Consider the following 21520-nt stretch of genomic DNA (forward strand, 5'->3'; position numbering starts at 1 on the left):
GAGAGCGTCACAGCAAGTAATTTGTAAAAATGTAAAAAGAACAGGAGTACTTGTGCCACCTTAGAGACTAACAAATTTATTAGAGTATAAGCTTTCGTGGGCTACTGCCCACTTCTTCGGATGCATAATGTAAAAATGTAGTTAAACTCCTTTTGCAAGAGTCAGTGTATTATTGACTTGCAGGATGTTGTCCAAACCTCAGTTCATACAGGTAGATATCGCTGCATATCAGGTATGGTCCTAGTGCCCATGCATGTATTAGCAGTTGGATAAGAGACATGTCTGTGCCTCTCCTTGCATGTGAAATCAGAACTGGATGTCATCATTATTTTCAAAATTAATAGATAAATGTTGCTACTTAATTTTTAAAAAAACTTTACATTTTAAAAATCTTGTGTTTGCATTTTTCAGGAATGAGTCTTCTATTTCATTATAAGAAAACTAATTACTGTACCTCGCTTAGAAAGCTGTGACCTACTGAAACAAGCTAGCAGGAAAAGAAATCAACCATTGTTGTCTCAGTCAGTTAAATCTGATGTAGAAGGCTATAAAGGCTGATGTTCTTCTGAAGTCTCCTATGTGTACTTGAATTCATAGTATGAATTATGTGCTCTGTGTAAACTTTACATAGAATATATCTCAGAAGACAGAGAAGAGTATTCAGGCAGGATATGACATACAGTATACTGTGTTAAACAATTTCTATTATATTCTATCACACACATTTTATCCATATATCTCATTATGAGGTATCAAGATAAATACACAATTCTGAATGTCATTTGAGTCAATTAATAATTTTGATAGTAGTATAAAATTAAATTTAATAAATAGGTTTATCTTCCATTTCAATGTACCATTCAGCAGTTACTGTACAAAAATGACAATTTGTAGTAGAGACAGATAACAAATATTCTCTTTTAATATTGGTTGACTTTAATATTTTTGTGGAGTAATATTATAGATAATGGTCACTAATTGCAAATACAGTTTGGTGATTCTAATATTTATATGAATGGCTGGACAGCTGCTCTGTCTAGAGTAGACTATTAGAAGCTGTAGGCTGTGCCACAAGGTACTGGAAGGATATTTTGCCACAGACTCTCAATAGAGTTTGGATTTCGCATGTGAATTCGGGTCATGATCTGGCAGTTCTGTATGTACAATCAAAATGGCTGGACTTGAACTTCACCTAGACTACTAAGAGCTGGAGACTTGTTAGATGGCATTGACTTTAATAAGCTACACTGCATATCAATCAGTACGGAATATTGCCCTAACTCATAATAGAAAGCAGTTGGCTTTATTGTTGAATAGAGCTGGTCATAGACTGGAATTTCTATTCTGTAGGAAAGTCCAATATTTTGAAATTTGTCTTCATTTGGAATCACAGCAAAACGTAAATTTTTTCAAAATCTCCTGCAGAACAGAAATTCCCCCCAAATTTGATTTGGAACCATTGAATCATTTCAATAATGTTAAACTTTTTTGTTTTGATAATATAAAAGTTGAAACAAAATAAATAGAAATGATAACGTCAAAACCAAAACATTTTGACATTATCAGAGTGAAATAATTAAAGTTGAAATGATTCATTTCAACATTATTTGGGGAAATTTTTGTCAAAATTAACTCATTCCTGCAAAATGTTTTGATTTTCCAATTGGAAACTGGATCCATCCAAAATTTTGAATCAGCTTGATTGTTGAGGATCCAGTGATACAATATCCTCAGCTAGTAAGTTCAAGATGCTAAGACTTCTTGGAAATAGTGTTTCATTATGCATGTGTTACATGCAGTATTTCTATATTTTATAAACATTGCTTTATGAAAATTATTTTAAAATTCTTGTTTTATTATTGAATATTTTGCGTTACATTACCCATGGACCCTTGTCAGAATCCATTGCACCAGTTTTTACAATATCATGCTTTTGTTGTAACTGTTCAACACTAATTCACAGCTATGGGATGAGAGAGCATCTGTTAACAATTTTTTTTAAGGGATAATCTAAGCACAAATGTTGGTCTTTGTGAGAGTCACATGCTATTTATTTAGACAGAAGAAGGAGCATGAATTTACACTGGAATATTGGCTTCTCATATTACTTAGGGCCAGGCAGCTTCTGTGCACATTCTGTTTCAGTCTCCACCACTATTCAAAAAGTTTACTACATATATGGTTACAAGAACACTGAACTAGATGTAGGCCAGATTAGAAGCCTGATCAAGTTGTTGCTAAATGCATCCAATGACTGGAATGTTTTTGTGCACTTGGGTGGTTTTTGTCGCCATCAGTGAGTTCCTTGTACAAAAGAGAGCTGTTTCAGGAGAGGGGAAATAGTTTAAATATCATTAGATATGTGAATATTAGAACAAAACCAAAATAACAGACATGCTGCTAGGGCCAGACTTTGAAATATGCTCAGCTCCCAGTTAGACACCAAAATAAATGGTGAGATTTTCAGAGGATCTCATGCTGGGTGCTGATTTCTCATTAAACTCTGGCCCTTACTTAGGTGCCTAATTGGAGCCAATTGTCTTTTTGAAAAATCTGGCTCCAGTTGTGGGTGCTGAGCACTTGAAAATCTAGCCCACACTGAGCTTTTTGAACAAAGAAACTTCAGGCTCCCAAGTTACTCTCATAATAGAAGCCAGGTTCACTGCAGAAAATGTCTGTCATCATGTTCTTAATACATGGCCTCCTTCTGAAAGAATGCCGCTAGATCAAGTCACCCCCAGCTGGAACCAGCTGAGAGATTTTGCCAGCTCCCTGGCTGTTCACTTAACACCAGTGTTGATGAATACTAGGGATACCCTATGCTCAGTGAAACAGTTGAATGCAATAGAGGCTGGAAAAACTCTTTATTCCCATTTTGGTCTATAATTATTAGGAAGCAGCAAATATTTTATAAAATTTGCTGTTTTCCAAAATGCAGCCCCACAAAGGCTAGAAAAACATATTTCATTCCTGAAGTCGTCTGGGACAAGGAGTTAGTTGCTTTAAAGGCCATGGATGGTTCTGATAAGTTAAATGAATATTTTACTACATTTATTAATAAAGCCTCTAGTAAATTATTGTTCTTCAACAGAGTTGTTGTTCTGGAATAATTAAAGAACAAAAAGCAGTATGAAGACTGATATTATTTTGACTTCAGTATACTCTTGACAAAGAGGGAAAGATGATATGAAATAACATGCCCAAGTGGTAGGTTAGGGATACCAGCTGGACTCTGCTTTTGTGATTTAACCTCTGATTTTAGCAACATGGGCTTTCTATGTTTTTTTATTTTCCTTTGGCTTTCTTTTTATCTTACTATTTGTAACTCAGGGTATGTCTATACTACCTGCCGGATCGCTGGGCAGCGATCGATCCAGCGGGGATCGATTTATCGTGTCTAGTCTAGATGTGATAAATCGACCCCCGAGTGCTCTCCCGTCGACTCTTGTACTTCAGAGTTGTGAGAGGCGCAGGCAGAGTCGACGTGGGAGTGGCAGCAGTCAACTCACCGCAGTGAAAACACCACGGTAAGTCGATCTAAGTACGCTGACTTCAGCTACGTTATTCCCCCTCTAGTGTAGAGCAGGGCTAAGAGTGGAAAATATTATGTCTGAGCTGTGCTGTGTGTCTGAAGCTCTTCCCACTCAGCACTGAGTAATTCATCTGGGTAATAAATGCTTAACCAACATTTTTTGCATAATTTTTCTTACATGTTCATAGAGTGAAAACTGCACACCTCCAAAAGCCAAAATAACTGAAGGGACAGGATCGGATCCACTCTCCCCATGCGTGGGCAGATCACAGGCTGAATCACCACATCTGCTATTTCAGCCCATCCCACACCTCTGTTTGTGGATTTTGAGGCACTGGATTGGTGTGTGTGTATAGATCGAATAGCCCATTCCCCAACCCACATCATCAGCCCTTTTTGCCCAGCCTATTCAGGGTGATGCAGCAGGTCCCAAGTATTGGCTGCACCTGTACTGGTCCTTATGGAGAGGAATTGGGCCTTAAGTGATGTAGAAGGCACTCCCAGTGTGCTCTGTACCTGGCTGCATTGCATCCTAAATATCTGAGATTTTGCATGCTGTCAGATACTAAGGTGGGGTTAACGAAAGAATAATTGATCAATAGATAGATGCCAATATCACCTGGGCAGTGTTTTTATGACCAAATTATGACCTCCTAAATACAGGTTTTTGGAATGGGCCGGGTAACAGACTATGAACTAAGTGGAGTCACAGTATAACATGCAGCTCTGCAGAGCATGAATCAACATAATATGGACTTATCCCCATCCTTCCAGTGCTATAAATATTCATGCTTGGTCATATTTCACTGGTGCAAACCATCAGTCTTACATGAAACTCAGTGGAATCAGGAGACCATCATTCTGGCATCTCTGATTAAACTGAAGCCAGTACAGCAGTGGGAATGCGTGAGGGCATTCCTATTGCAGTCCAGCTCCTGACACATAACTGCCATATGTCTGTCTGTCTCTAAAAGATTCCAGAGTGGAACAAAGAATACAGCTGCTCAGAACATGACAGACAATAGGTGGTTATCCATTTAACCATTGATGCTGACTATCCTGATAATAATTAATTAGCAATTATTGACAGGAGCACTGCCTCCTCCCCTCCCCCACCCCCCCGCAATCTTCGAGACAGTACAAAGGAATTATGACAAAGAGAAACAGGAGACAACATGGTTGTAGCTGAAGCCCTTCTGTGCCAGAATAAATCTAAAGGGACTAGGGACTGACTACTCTTTTGATGTTTGATATCCATAAGAGTCTCTAAGCTCCTAACACATTAACTTGGGCAGCCCAAATAGGACCAGCTGCTGCACAACCTCTCTCACAGGACATTGCTATAAATTTTGGATTTTTGTCTTTAGCTTTTGCACGGTTTATATGATATAAAGGAAGAGCATATCATCATGTTGTCTAAGTAGCAATTGAGGGCACCCTGTATTTGGGAAGGATTCTTATGTGTAATATGATAAATATGATTGCAAAAAAACCCTCAGCAACAAACACTTTAGGACATTGGATAAGACTACAAGGCTACCATGAAAGACAGAATGGTATCATTCACTAAACTAGCTTTGTAAAAGGGAATTACAATAGATTACTAAATAGCAAAGGAAAATCTGATAGTATATGAGGGCTGTATCTTATGTCAATCAAGAAAGTATAAGTGTTTAATAATGCTCCTGATTGCAGATCTTCTTCCTTTTCTTCTGTTCTTTTTGCTCCTCCTTCATGCACTGTTTTTACTTCCTGGTCATTATACAATTTAGTTTTATCTAGCATATTTCTGCATATTATACCTCTTTTATATGCTGCACTCCTTTTGTTATATTACAGTTCTATTTGCTGAAATTACTTGTGCATAGTCTCAAAAAGAATCAGGTTTTTTTTTAAAATGCATCCTTCCTATGAATTTTACAGAGTTTGCAGTTTGACAGTTTAAAGGGTTATAATCAGAGAGGCTAGGCCCAAATCTTATTTCTGTATCTTTTTTCCCCCTGCTGTTTGCAAAGCCTGGGTAGTTTTGAATAAGTTGTTTTTTCCTTCAGAACAAATGCTGCAGATATGTTGCTTTTTAAAAAAAGAAGCCTTTTGCCCAGCACTTAGGAGTACCGCTGCAGTAGTTAAACAAACAGTATGAATGCAAAATAGAAATAGTAGTAAGGAAATCTTGTGATTTGTTTGAACTGTGACACCGGGGAATGGGGGTGGGGAAGAAGCTTGACCCAACCAGATTTTGCTCTTAATTGTACAGGGGTAACGTCTGAGTAATTCCATTAATGCCAATAGATTTACTGAAGAAGTTAAATCCCTCAAACTGAGAATATAATTTGGCCCACCAAGGCTGGGAGTGTGTGTGGTATTCACTTGCAGTTTGTTCACTTATGGTGAGTCTACGACTGCAAGAAAACACCTGCAGCTGGCTTGTGTCAGGTGACTCCGGCTGGCGGGGTTATAGAATTGCAGTGTGGGTATTCGAGCTTGGGCTGGAGCCTGGGCTCTGGGAGTCCCAGAGTTCAGGCTCCCGCCTGGGCCCAACATCTACACTGCAATTTTATAGCCCCACAGCCTGAGCCCTGCGAGCCCGTCAGTTGACGTTTTCAGTCCCAGGTGTCTTATTGCGGTGCAGACATATCTTTAGTTCACCTACACCTGAAAGAGGAGAGGGCAGCTGGAAAAGGTCATGAGATTGTGAACGACACAAAGGAAAAAATGGAGAAATTTGAGAGAGGCTGAGGAAGAAAAATGCTCAGGGGTAACCTGTTGTGGGGATACCAGTGAATATTTGCCCAGCCCTCTGTGACTGTGCACTGCGGTAATTACTGAATACTGGTTCTTATCTTTGCAACTGGTGCCTCGTGTGACACATTTGTGTGATTTACAAGATGACACACAACACATTGCCCACACACTGTCATATTTACTGTTGGAGTTGCATTAATTATCTGGCCATGGCAACACAAACCTTCCAGCCATCAGTGATTTGGGTACAGAGGGAAACAAAATACGCAGATGGGAAGAAAATGTGTTATGTTAGCTAGCTGCTTCTTTGAAGAGAGACGGCTGATTATTCTAAAGCATGGCTAGCAGCTAAACGTATGAAAGTCTAAAGGAATAACTGATGCTACAAGGAAAACATGCCTTACAGGAGTGTGTGCATTAATAGGCTGGCTTAGGTAAATATTCACCTTCCTGTGTCCTGCAAGGGATTTTAGGAGGAACGGAGGAGAGACATGCATGCATGTGATGGATCGGGGACTGGAGACCTGACACGCTATATGAAGGAAGAGTAGAAGTAAATATGTAACATTTCACTAAGCAATGACAGCAGTTGGGGGAGGGGAGGGATGAGTGTAATAACACACACATCTGAAAGGTGTTGACAGCAAGAGACAAATCCTGACCCTTTGGCTCCAGGCAGAGTTCCATAACCTGCCGTACATTGTTCTGACCTGGTCCGTGAACACCCAGTTCCAACCGATCCCGGTCAGAGAATTCCCATCCACACTTACTGCCATGCCTGGCAATGGGATCACTGGAAAGTGATACCGGAAGGAGGCTGTGCTTCTCCGGTATACCCGGATAGGCGAGCTAAACAAGGCAATCAAAACAGTGAAGGGGCTAAACAATTCCACTTCTCTCTCCTGCACCAGCTGCTACCTGTGTCATGAAGCTGTCAAACATAAGGCCAGGGGCCCATCAGGCCTAAGACAGGCCCTCTCTTCCAAAAACAGGAAATTGATGGTGGGAAAGCCACAGAGTGCCACAGACACTTCTCAATTCTCATTCTCCACATGTGTGGGAGGGGGGAGGGTTGCCCACACTGAGCCCCCCTGTTGCCAAGCCCCATCCTGTAGGGATGAGTCAGGCCAGAACAGAGCAAAGACCCTCCTTCTATGAAGCAAGATCCAAAGGACAGGAATTACATAAAGCGAAAAATGGGGCTATTACCAGAAGTAATGAGAGAGAGAGAGAGAGAGAAGGAAATTTAGGAAGAACAAGTGTTCTAAACTATATTGCAGAGACCAGAGTCCCATGCTGCAGTGACAGAAGGATGGATTAGGTGGCTTCATAGGCTTTTCACTAATTTATATGAATATGTTTCCTCACTTGCAAGACTTGAGAGAAATAGAGAGCCACGTCCAACTTCACAGATAGTCCGAGTTACAGATTGCTTATGTGATTCCATTTTTCATGTGTCCATTGTTGTAACTCTTGGCTTCTGTAGTCATCACTAATTACTGTGGAGAAAGGGAGTAGAGGTGCAAATGAGTGGAGAACTATGTATATTGAATAAAACAATCTGATTATAGACAAACCAATATACTCTGGGTTAGGAAACTGACTTGAATGCTGCTTGCTTGAGATGGTAGATAACAGCCTCCCTTAATGGTTATGTTGTTGCATCATGACATGTTATTTTGTCTCTTAAGCTTTGGTCCATTTCAGGGATTGTCAGGACCTCATTCAATTGCTTAGCAGAAGTCAGTATTCCTACCAGCTGCTTCTCTCAATGAGGCTCTCAAATTATATAACTTGGACAAGCCAAAGACAGAACTTGTCCCTTAGTGGATTTTCCTTGGACACAGATCAGATTGTACCTAAGAGACCATGAGTTAGCTGTTTCTGAAGGCAAACGATAATAAAAAGGGAAGTGATTCATGATTATTTTCCACAAGATTTTGAGTTGATACCGGTCAAGTTGTTTTGCTCAGGTGGTTCTATCCCATGATTGCTGCTGGCCTCTGTATAAGATGCCTTCAGCTCAGATATGGTGGGGAAATATTCTTCACAGTTAGCATCATGTTGCTGAAACTTTCCACCTTCATATACCAGAAACTCTCAACGTGTAACTCCTGTATTCATAGCATTGTAGCAATTAAAGCTGTAAAACCCCACTCAGTTATCTTGTTCATCCCACCGTCAGTTCAGGATTGTTCCCTAAGGTATATTCTTAATTGTTTTGTTCATTCTGGTTTTAAATAGCTTGGGACATGGGGCTCACATAAACTCTCTTGGGAAGGTTTTCCACAATCTAATAGTACTCACTGTTCCAAATATGTGCTTAATCATCAAGTCTGTATTTTCTCATGATTTGCCTTGTTATTGCCACTTTGAACACTCCAAGGAGTTCCTGTCTCAGAACTGACTCTTCATGCCTTTCAAACTTTGCAGGCAGTTATATCTCCCTTGTCAGGTGCCGAGTGCCCACTGAGCCTGTCTCTCCATTCTGCCTGCACCCCATCTCTCTTCTTTAGTCTAGTAGCAGCCCACCCCTCATTATATTCTCCCTTCTCTTCCTTTCAACCTTATCCTTTCCTCCAGTTTTAAACTACCCTCCCCCAAATTAAGGAGGACATGGCTCTCCTCTGCACTCATTAGAATGATAGCAGCAGAAGAGGAAGGTGTGACAGGTTCTCCCCGGGGTGCCACTTGGAACTGGAGTACCACTGAGCCCCCCTGGCCCACCAGCCTGGGCTCCCTCTTACACTGTACTGCTGTGACCAACTGCAAAGTCCTCCAGGCTTCAGCCTGCACTTTCACCAGCATACATACAGTTAGGGACACATCCGGCTGCAGTTACATGCAGGTACTTTGACCAGCCCCTGCATGAGAAGGCGACAGCTAGGGCAACTACCAGCTTCTCAGGCATGCATTCTCTCTGGAGTATAAATCCAAAATTGTACCATCTTGTTCTGCGCAGGGAACTGTACAGTGTAAGCCGGGGCGGGCAAACTTTTCGGCCCAAGGGGCACATCTGGATATAGAAATTGTATGGCAGGTCATGAATGTTCATGAAATTTCCAGCCAATGGGAGCTGCGGGGGTGGCGCTTGGGGCGGGAGCAGCAGACAGAGCGGAGCCCCCGGCTGCCTCTATGCATAGGAGCCGGAGGGAAGACATGCCGCTGCTTCCAGGAGCTGCTAGGAGCGGCCCCCAACCCTGCTCCCTGGCTGGAGCGCTGGAGTGGGGCAAGCTCCAGACCCCACTCCCCAGTTGGAGGTCAAGGCCGGATCCAGCCCACGGGCAGTAGTTTGCCCACCTCTGGTCTAGAATGAAAACATCTTGTTTAGTGGGCGTGAAATATGGATACATAGTCAATGTTCATAACTTCAGATACAAAAATGTTACATGCATACAAATATGATAATCATATTCAGCAAATCATAATCTTTCCAATGACATCTCACATGACTTATTTTGCATAAAATGCATCATAACTATGTCATAATCATATCCTAATAATATCATTGTGAAGAATATGGGGTGCAGAGGGAAGGAACATCATTATAATGGCCCAGAAGGTGGAGAGCCATGAGCACTGACAGGAAATCTCAGCTCCGTTTACAAAGGCTAGTGTTTGTCCTCTCCACATCAAGGGAGGGGTGGACTGAGCAATAAACTTACACTGCTCAGGCTTCTGACCAGGGCAAGTTGGTACAGTTCTGGGATGCAAGACTGAGGAGGAATTGGCCTGAGTCTCTCTCTTGTTGGTTCATGAGTGGCTGGGAGAAGCATTCCTGTAACTCAGGTGGGTGTGTCCCTGCCTGTGGATGGCTGTGTAAGTGCAGTTCCTGCCAGAGATTTGTAGCTTGCCAACAGCATCACAGTGTGCTAGGCAGCCCAGGTTGGTGGGACAGAGGGCTCAGCAGTCTCACAGTCCAGGTTGCACGTTGGAGACCCTGTCACAACCTCGCAACATCATCTCCATAGACTTTTATAGTATGTTGATATAATCACAAGTATATCATGCTGTCCCATTCAAAAGATTCTTTATTTATACCATGCCATTCACCATAGTATCTGATGAAGGAATTACTATTGGTGCAAAAATGTTATGAAAAATAAATATCAGTACTCTTAACTTTTTTTATATCTTCTCAGCATTTATTTTTCAATATATGAGATATTTTACTTTGCTCCCACAAATGTCACAGTGATCCTAGTTCATTAATTCCTTGCAATGTTTTATTATTTAAAGCTAAGATTTTAAGGTCTCTACACTTGGGGGAAGGGGTGGAGAAATATCTACAACCAGGTCCACATTTTTGTTTTTGCTGCTTGTAGTAAAAATTGTTTTAGCTCAGTGACTCTAACCTTAATCTAAGGTGAGCCAGACATAGCCATGATGAAGAGCTAGGCAACAATAGATGAAGTAATTGTAAGGATCTCCAAGTGTGTATTCTCTACTCAGACTGCAAAGGGTTTTTTATCTCCTGTGGATAAAATAGGGATGATTCATCCCAAAATTACTAATTTCTGGAGGGTGGCCTATTTAGGGGAGCATTTTGGGGGCAAGGAACATATTGGTCCATATACACTACAAGCATAATCAGATGGAACCTCAAGATGGAACCTTCCAAGGGGAGTAGTGGGGGCAAAAGACATATCTGGCTTCAAGACTAAGCTTGATAAGTTTATAGAGGGGATGGTATGGTGGGATAGCCTAATTTTGGCAATTAATTGATCTTTGATTATTAGCAGGTAAATATGCCTAATGGTCTGTGATGGGATGTTAGATGGGGTGGGATCTGAGTTACTACAGAGAATTCTTTCCTGGGTGCTGGCTGTTGAGTCTTGCCCACATGCTCAGGGTTTAACTGATCGCCATATTTGGGGTCGGGAAGGAAATTTTCCTCCAGGGCAGATTGGCAGAGGCCCTGGAGGTTTTTCGCCTTCCTCTGCAGCGTGGGGCACGGGTCATTTGCTGGAAGGTTCTCTGCACCTTGAGGTCTTTAAACCACGATTTGAGGACTTCAATAACTCGGGCATAGGTTAGGGGTTTGTTACAGGAGTGGGTGGATGAGATTCTGTGGCCTGCATTGTGCAGGAGGTCAGACTAGATGATCATAATGGTCCCTTCTGATCTTAAAGTCTATGAGACTTCAACAGCATTGTCCTCTCTCTCTCTCACACACCAGCTATGGATTTCATCCCATTAGCTCTTCTGTAATAAGATTCAGCAAGTAAACTTGCTTAGCATGTCTCCCCCAGAAGGCCAGAAGAACAGGGCCAGGTTTACATGTTGGGCATCCCTAGATGCAGGGGCTCAGAACCCCCACCACCCCTGTGCCCACCACAGCCAGGAGCTGCAAGGTGCCCCCACCATGGTTGGGAGCTCCCAACTGCCGTGGGCAGCGGGGGTATCCTGCCACTTTTAACTTTTAGGCACCCCACTGCCCAGCACCCCCACACAGCCAAGTGCTCCACACTGACCCCTCACTGCCCAGCACCCCAACATACACAGACCTCCCCCAAGCCCACTGCCCAGTATCCCCCACCCCCTCACTGTCCAGCGCCCCCCCACAAACCCACTTTCCCAAGCCTTGTCCCCGCCCCCCCAGCCACACTCACCGGCCCCGCTGGAGGTGACTGTCCGCTGGGCTGAGCAAGGAGCACTCCAGCAGGGTTGCATGGTGCCCTTCCCCTCTCAGCAAGCTCCACCCCCTGCTAGGACCCGGGCATGGCAAAATTTGAATTTTTGGCACCCCTAGAATGCCAGTGTCCCTAGTCACGTGCCTACTGCGAAATCCGGCCCTACAGAAGAATGCTAGTTCTAATCATGATGCTCAGTAATTACTGTTAAAACTTTTTGTGTGTGTGTGTGTGCTATTTTATGCTGTGTTTTTATTGTCTGGTGCAAGTATATTTCACATGCATCTTAATGTACATTTATAAAAGATTAATATTTGCACTTCTGTAACCCCAGAATGAGGCACAGTCGCAAAAGCCATCTGTTGAAGGCCGCTGTTTCCATTTATTAACGTTTGATTTGATAAAGCCTTTGGAGTGAAAATGTTCATTCCAAGTTTCAGTCAAATGGCCGGGATATTAAACATCACAAACTAGGGATTATAATGGTTATAAATGCTAACACATCCTTTCCTGCAGCTTTCTTGCATAGTGTCCTCATAGCTCAGATGAGAATAGCACTTACATCTCCAGTTTTATGCCCTGAAAGTAGCAGAACCTACAGAACTGTGTAATAATGGCAAGCCCCGGTGCCAAACCAACGAAGGGGTTTGGGGTTTTGTTTTTTAATTAAAGCAATACTGCTTTAAGCCAATCTACATCATTTCACCTGGCTGTTTGATCTTCCAGGCTGCTCCCAGAACCTGCATGTGTCATTTTTCCTGATATAAACTCCAAGATTGCAAGCTTGAAAATGTCTGGTCGCTTTAATGTAATCCATTCACTCTGAAAACTCCCAGGTTGTTCATTATGGACCCAATCCAACGTCCATTTGAACTCACTGAGAGTCCTTCCACTGACCTCATGAATATTAGATCTGGCCCATAAATCAACAGCCTTTGCACCATCTCCAAGGAATTCAGGCCTTGGATCCTGTCAGGGCTTTATAATGCATCACTTGACAAGGGTGAATGAGGAAAAGATGGTAGCAATATTTACCATTAAAATGGCATTTTCCATCTTCAAAGTACTTCACAGACATTTTCTCTTTTAAAGGCCAGTTTGGTTTTGTTGTTCAGGTCTATAAGCATTAGATTTTAAGGGCCCAATCCTGAAAAATATCTCCCGTTGATTTCAGTGGGCGTTGCAGATGCTCAGCAGACAGGAAATGCTCATCACCAATGAGGACAGGCCCTACATTTTCACCTCCTCTTTCCAGGGATGAAGGGGGAGAGGCAGGATATAAATTCCCCCGAACATGACATTTCCCACTGACTATTGTTATACATTTTAAATAGTGAAGAAGAAATTTTGTATCGTGAACGTGCAGAGATATTTTGTTAGAAGTTCATTAGCCATTACAGATATTTTTCACAAGTTCGACCCTGTGAAGAAGTGGGCTGTAGTCCACGAAAGCTTATGCTCTAATAAATTTGTTAGTCTCTAAGGTGCCACAAGTACTCCTGTTCTTCTTCTTCCTGTGAAATAGTGAATCTACCACGGCATAACAATGTTGAAGGCTTTTATAGATTAAATCACAAACAGCCATGACCCAGTTAAGTTACATTTTCATAAATCAAGTTTCATGGCTTTCATTTGCATAATGAATCTGACCATTTGTGTTAATTTTTGTTTGTAAAGAATGGCTTCCCCCACAGTTCAGTCACACGCTAGAACTTAATAAGAGCAGGGGAATCTGGCTATAAATGCACAGCAATTATCAGGAGAAGTACTTTTAACCATGAAAATGAGGTGGGTTTTCTTTTGGAGATGTGCTTTTTTAAGCTTCCAGTAAAATTAATGATACCGTCCTTTGGAGTAGCATGATCAGGCTCTGAAACGGTATTTAAAAACCAAAGGCCATTAATCCTTACTGCACCCATAGCACAATACAGTACATTGCAATTTGCCTTTGACAAAATGTAACTAAGGTGATTTAATTGAAAAACTATACATATGAGTTGTATTCAGGAATATTTCTTCATGGTTACTGTAAGGGAAATGACTTTCCAATATTGTAAATGAGGTGATTAGCAGATCACTTTTTTACCCATATGAGATTTTGAAAGGACCTTAGCTAAATAAATTTACAATTATCTGATAGCTCTTATTCCTGGCTACAAAGGAGTATCGAAAATACATTTACAGGTGCATGCAAAAGAATCCACCCCTGGCTTCTATCCAGATTCCACCCCCTATAATTTTAATGTTAACTAAAAAAAGGTCTTATACAGATCCATACCCAACAAGAAAGGTATCTCATAAGCTGCTGTGAGCAGCATGGCTGGCATTCCACTGAAGAGCAGAATTTGCTTATAGAGTGAACTAGCATTAAAAGATCAATCAGAATTGAATTTGATTGCACTGTAATTCCTATGAAAAGACTCAGAAAAGAGCATAGAGGTAGGTATTTACTGGTAGTAAAAATGATGGCATTTTTCAAAGCAGGAAAGATGATAAATATATTTACTGCCCCACATTTTGATCTAGCTTACATTGGCAAAAGTGTAGAGTAACTGCACTGAAGTCAATCAGTGTTAAAAAATTCAGAATTTTTCTTCTTCCCTCCCTCCCCCCCCAAAAAAAATTAAAAACAAAATTAATTTGTTGTTTTTTTTCCTCCTCAGATAAAAAAAATTTGACACCAAGATGGGAAAACAGAACAGCAAACTACGTCCTGAGGTCATGCAAGATTTGCTAGAAAGTACAGACTTTACAGAACATGAGATCCAAGAGTGGTACAAAGGCTTCTTGAGAGACTGTCCAAGTGGACATTTATCTATGGAGGAGTTTAAGAAAATATATGGGAACTTTTTTCCTTATGGGGACGCTTCTAAATTTGCGGAACATGTATTCCGCACTTTCGATGCTAACGGCGATGGAACAATAGATTTTAGAGAATTTATCATAGCCTTGAGTGTAACATCTAGAGGTAAACTGGAGCAAAAGCTGAAGTGGGCATTCAGCATGTATGATCTGGATGGAAATGGATACATCAGTAAGTCAGAAATGCTGGAGATAGTGCAGGTATGTACTGTTCAGGAGGGTTTTACGTTTTCTCTTTCACTCTGATTAAATTGTGGGGGCAGTATTGTGAATGTTGGGTGTGCAAACCCTTATTGTGATATCTTCTCCAACATTTTAGTCTACTATATGTTTGCTTGAACATAAAAAGATACTGTTAGATTTGGCAAAGGTGGAATACCAATTAGAGTAGGAATGGAGATGTTTATAGCTACTTGAAGCTTTACTGAGTAGCCATGTGGCTTCTTTGTGGGCTTCCCCATGCAGGGAAATTACCTTGAGTTTGAACACGATAACTAACATGATCATAAATATTACAAAGAACTCCATGTAGACAAGGACTGTCATATTTAACATCATGTCAGCAGCTTGTGGGTCACCCTAGTGCAGGGCCTTGGGTTGATCAAGACCAGCTAACACATTTTTAAGCGGGACTGGCCCTGTCTACCTAGAAGCAAAGTCCTCTTTAAAATCATATTGTATGAAGAAATAGCTAAAATGTTTGAAAGCTCTTTTCCTAGCCCGAACATGGCCTGAGCGCTTTACATTGTGTTAGTTAATATAATTTTCCAGTGTAGACAAGCCCGCTCTTGTGATTCCATGCATGGCTTCAGGTATATTATCTAATGTTGCACTTATGAGTTCTTTCCCATTTTCATCTTTCTCTAATGTGTCTTTCCCCTTGAGGGCACATCAAATTCATTGAAAGCTTCATTTTTTTTTTGTTATAGTACAATTGCATAGTTTTAATCTGTGCAATCCACCTCTGCTAGGGAACCACCTGCCTCCTCGTCACTGGAGATATTGAAGTACTAACTAGATATGATACTATTCATATTTAAAGATCTGATAGAAATGGAGGGAATGGAATGCATACAAATTAAAATTTATGATGGCTAATTACATATGGTAGAATCATTATAATGCATGCTATTCTAGTCCTTTTTATTAGTCTGTCTTTGAACATCCTCCCAACAGTAACCAGTGATGACACTCGTTCTATTCCATATACATCAGACCATATACTTGACTGAGTTGCAGTCACCTTCGTCTTCTTTTATTTTTTGTAGTTTGTGTGCTAGTTTGAGAGTTAAGCAGGACTTCATGTAGCTAACTCTGAGGGGCATAAATGAATATTTTAACAACTGTGTGCCAAATTCAGACTGGTATAAATGGTACAACAACACCACCATCAGTGAAATTGCATCTGCTTACACGGGACATTCAGAAGAAGTATGAATAATGGCAGAAATACAGATGAGGGGACAGAAAGGCAGGGTTGTAGCAGGAAAAGCAGCTAATAGGAGGATATAAAAGTGTATGCAGGGAGGCTGCTTTATTTTGCAGCTTCTTACATCTCCTATGAGTTGTTGACTTGTTTCACCTCTCCTTACATCCCCTTAGTACAGGGGTCGGCAACCTTTCAAAAGTGGTGTGCTTCATTTATTCACTCTAATTTAAGGTTTTGCGTGCCAGTAATAGATTTTAACCTTTTTAGAAGGTCTCTTTCTATAAGTCTAAAATATATAACTAAACTATTGTTGTATGTAAAGTAAATAAGGTTTCAAAATGTTTAAGAAGCTTCATTTAAAATTAAATTAAAATGCAGAGCCCCCCCCAGACCGGTGGCCAGGACCCGGGCAGTGTGAGTGCCACGCGTGCCATAGGTTGCCAATCCCTGGTTTAGTATATAATTGGCACCCATTTATAGTCATTTTCACCAGCTGACCAATGTGTCACTTCTTCTGAATTTGACTCTATAGCTGCTAAGATCGTTTTGAAAGTGGACTGGGGCATTACACTTCATTGGACCAATAAAACACGCTTTCCTTAACCAAGGCAATCACTTTTCTTTCTTTCAAAGACATACACATAACCTTGCCTTTGTGCCATAATAAACTATATGAAATATTCTAGTGAGAAGATATTGCCCCCCTTACAAATTTCTCCCTGCAAAACAAATAAAAAAAGAGTCAAAACAAATAAAAATGTTCCCTCACCCAAACGGATTTTTTTATCCCTGAAAATTGAAAAGATCATGAAACTCCATAAAGCACACTCAGGACCTAACTATTGCCAATCTATTGGACAAGGAAGGATTGCAGACATTTTGGTGATGGCCAGCAATATAAAATCCTAAAATAGATCGATTTAAAAATATGGAGAATGTAGTTCACAACATTTGTAGTTTTCCTACGAAGGAAACAATTTTTTCAGTTGCCACAGATCTGCTAATCAGATTGCTTATTTTCACCCATAAAACCCCACTGAAATCAAGGGGCACCGAAGGGATGAAACTGAGATCAGATTTTATCCACTTATACTTCAAAAATGGAAGGATGGAGGATGTCTCTTCACTCATATCAATGTGAACGACTGTACAACTCATTAAAGAAAACTCATGCACTAACGGCTAGCTGGAGAATTGGGCTGGCTGTTTGCCACCTCGTGTGTGGGGGGCATGTACAACCATACCTGAGACTGCACACTGTCCCCCTCCCCCATGGGCCACCGTCCTGCATTTGAAAAAAAAAAAGTGGCTCTCAAGGCAAAATAACAAAACACAAAAATCCGCAAATCAAGTAAAAACTGACGAATAGGTTAGAAGGTGCTCAAGATGACCACTCAAGAATCAGTGTCAGACGCCAACCAGCCCTAGCTTTAAAAACAGAAAGAATTGAGTACAGTATCAGACCTCTTTTGAAATTTGTACAGCCAAGCTCCTCTCTTCTTTCTCTCTCTTTTTTTTTTTTTTTCAGACTCCGTCTATAATAGGAACACACAGACTGGAAATTTCACAAAACACATTTTGCTGCAAGACACATTATCACATCACTGGAGGAAAAAAATTAAATGCATTAAAAATATGATACCTCTTCCTTCCACCTGTGTTGTTTTTCATCACATAGGCCAACAAAGCACTGGATTTTTAGGGACAAATTCCATTAATTAATGTATTCAACAACCATTCAGTATTGGCAGGAGGGCCAGATATAGGGAAGGTGATCCAGGCGACTGCCTGGGGTGCTGGGCTTGGGGGATGCCGGGTTCAGGGTGCTGCTTTTGTTATCAGCGACAAAAAGGAAAATAGAATGTTAGAAATAACATGTTTTAGGTATTTCATATTTGCTTATATACGGCATGAATAAATACAGATTTACAGATCCTAACATGCAAATGTATCTTCTTATATGACAGGGATAAATCATGCATGCAAATCTTGCATCAAAGTTGTGAAATGGGTTACACATGCAATAAAAAAGTAGATATTCAAAAGCTTAATACATGGAGTGGGGTGGGCGCTGAAGATGCTCCTCACCTGGGGTACCATTTGGTCTAGGACCAACCTTGATTGGTACCCTTGCCATACTGCTCTGGTTCCCCTGCTCATAGACCTTGACAGCTCCTCATTTTACCTGTCTCTGTGCTTCCAACTCTCCCTCTCCTACCAAAATTTTGAGGGACTTTCTAAGGTTTGACAGTGAGAAACTCAATCTAAGAAACCTGGTAAGTTTTGTTCAGCAACTGCTCCCCGTTACAGACTAAAGGGAACTTCCCAAATAGAGAAGCTGCCTGCTACATAATGCAGCTATGTGTTCTGTTTGCCAGGCAACTTTGCCTACAAGTGTCCCCTTGTCCATCCCAATTCATAGAACCATAGAAATGTAGGGCTGAAGGACCTTGAGAGGTCATCTAGTCCAGCCCCCTGCACCCAAGTTCGATAGAGCAGTGCTAAATAGAGCAGGACATTTATCTCCCATGTCTTACATACGACACTCCTGTTAATGCACCCCAGAGTGATATTAGCCTTTTTTGCAACTGCATCACAGTTTTGGCTCATATTTAATTTTCCAGTCCACCATAACCCCCAGATCCTTTTCAGCAGTACTGCTGCCTAGCCAGTGATTCCCCATTTTGTAGTTGTACAGCTGATTTTTCTTTCCAAAGTGAAGTACTTTGCACTTGTCTTTACTAAATTTCATTTTGTTGATTTCAGACCAATTCTCCAATTTGTCAAATTCCTTTTGAATTCTAATCCTGTCCGCCAAAGTGCTTGCAACCCCTCCCAGATTTGTCATTTGCAAATGTTATCAGTATGCTCTCCACTCCGTTATCCCAGTCATTAATGAAAATGTTTAAGAATACCGGACCTAGAACAGCCCGTTGCAGGACCCCACTAGATACATCCTCCCAGTTTGAAAGCAAACCATTGATAACTACTCTTTGAGTGTGGTCTTTCTACAGCTGTGCACCCACCTAATAGTAATTTAATCTAGATCACATTTCCCTAGTTTGCTTCATACCTCATCGTTAATAAAATTTCTATAGCACTTCTCATCTGTATATTTCAGAGGGCTGAGGCTTGATGGGGAGGGCTCCGTGAGTGTGTTTGAGTGGCAAGGGCATGTGAAACTGAGATTGATGTGGATGTTTTGTTGTCTTACTGGAGATTAATTTTTAGTGGTTGAGTTGATAAGAAATGTACTTTAACAATCTGAGCTGTAATTCAACAAAGTTGTGGGGGGGGGGGCTGTTTGGTTGTTTTTTAATTGTGGGAATAGAGAATACTGTATCAAATGTGTTCCACTCGGACATAAGTCATCAGGATCCTTCTCTTTGTGAGAAGAAGAAAAAAAGAGCTATGCTTGCATCGTTGATATATCCCTCAGGAACCTATTACAAGTCTCTGACCTATGATACATTTGCATATTGATACAGTAGGATTTATTATATTCTAAGCTGATTTTCTGCATAGGATAACGCATCAAGCTAATGCATAAAAGGACACTGTCAATGTGAAAATCATTTAATTGGAAATCCCCTCTCCCCCCTCCACTGTTCTTACCAGGAGCCCCAGGGATTCCTTTAAGTGAAATCAAGGAGATGAAAAACATTTAGTTTCTCTTTTTGTCAGTCTGCTGATTTTGTGTGCTTTAGAGCCCTTGGACACAGATCCACAGAGGGACTTAGGTGCCTCAACACCTGGCTATTAAGCAACGTGTGCACTACGAGATAGGGGTGTGACCCCCTGCCCGTGTACACATACTTGCACGAGTGTGGGCGTAAATAGCAGCGTAGCCTGGAATGTGACGTGCTATACTGATGAAAAGTGCTAGGTATTATTATTGTATGACATCAGTCCAGTCACAGTGCAGTGCTTGGGTGGGGAGAAGGGAAGCTCACGTGCCTGCTCTTACACACGCTCTGTAAGAAGGCGTTTACCAATAGCAGCAGCAGCAGAGCTGAGACTGAAGAGACACTGGGCAGATCTGTGCACAGGGAAAAAAGAGGGTATAATTTTAGTTACAGTGTGTGTCTGGTTGCACAGTTGTTGACTTTCAGCTTTCCTGGAGGGTGCTGCACCCCTGCGGGGCCTCGAAGCCCTGCTCCCACTCTGCCCCTTTCCCCAAGGCTCCACCCCGCCTCTTCCTGCCCCCCGCTTCTCTGCCAAGCAGCTTAGCAACAGCGGGTGGGAGGTGCTGGGGGGAGGGGAAGGAGCTGATCAGTGTGGCCCACCAAACAGCTGCTTGGCGGGTGACTGGTGGGTGCTGAGCACCCACTATTTTTTTTTCCTGTGGGTGCTCCAGCCCCAGAGCACCCATCGAGTCGGTGCCTATGTCTGGATTTGATAAATTCCGAAGTCTTTTGGAAATAACATCTCCAGCCAATTGCCAGTTGTCTTGAGGTGACATTTTCCTTTCCCCAGCCCTGCAAATACCTAACTTAGCAGGCTCTGTGGGGAGCTGTGCAGGATTGGAGAGGAAATAAAATCACTACTGCAGCCCCTGCTCAGCAGCTACTCTAGCCTAGGTGCTGCAATAGAAGCCGCTTCCACCACCCCTATGAGGAGGTTCCTGGCTGCTGGATCTCATGGCCCTGCCCCATGGCCCTGTGCTCCGGTGCTCCCATATGTTTCAGCCTATTCAGAGCCATCGTGGAGACCACAATCTTGGTTCCCACTAGACACAGAAATCCCATGTTACTCCCATTCAGCCCTGTCCTAGGGGCACTGTGGGGCTCCCATGCCTTGAGGAGCTTTTGTGCAGGCCATCCACCAAGGGGTGAACACCACTGACAGTGCAAGTCAGCCTGTAGAACTCCATATTCCCTTCAGGCTGATGGGTTGGCTGGCAAAGCTCTTTTCTCATGTTGAACCCTATTTATAGCATGCTGCATGCAACACATAGCAAGTGACTCACACAGGATGAAATTCACCCCTGTACAAAGAGCCTCCATGCGCCTCAATTAAGTCCTGTTGTGAGAGACTCTGGAACTAGCCACAGCTATGGAGTTATTAAACCAGACAATTATTTCTAAAGTATATTTGGAAAATGCTGTGTTTTAATCTATACGTGTTGGGAGTGAGAACTCCAGTCCTTTAGCTCTCTCAGATTAAGCTGCAGCATTTCATTTTTGCTGTAAGGATGGAGTTTGATGCTTAATTTTGAGTGTCATGACTTTTGTCAGTCACTGACATCCCCAAAGGAATTTTGGATTGAATTTCCCCCAAGGTGGTGGCATGATCTGGAAGACCCCATCTGGGGCCCTG

The 21520-nt window shown here is 41.8% G+C and overlaps 1 protein-coding gene across 1 annotated transcript in view; it reads left to right on the forward strand.

Annotated features, from left to right (window-relative positions):
* NCALD (neurocalcin delta) overlaps positions 1-21520 on the forward strand; it is an 86873-nt gene that overhangs the window by 43202 nt on the left and 22151 nt on the right. The window contains exon 2 of the mRNA XM_054017377.1: positions 14574-14973. Coding sequence (XP_053873352.1) covers positions 14596-14973 — 378 coding nt within the window. The 5' untranslated portion in view covers positions 14574-14595. The remainder of the gene's footprint in view (positions 1-14573; positions 14974-21520) is intronic.

This window comes from Malaclemys terrapin, chromosome 2, assembly GCF_027887155.1.
Source record: "Malaclemys terrapin pileata isolate rMalTer1 chromosome 2, rMalTer1.hap1, whole genome shotgun sequence".
In the NCBI taxonomy this organism is placed as follows: domain Eukaryota; kingdom Metazoa; phylum Chordata; order Testudines; family Emydidae; genus Malaclemys; species Malaclemys terrapin.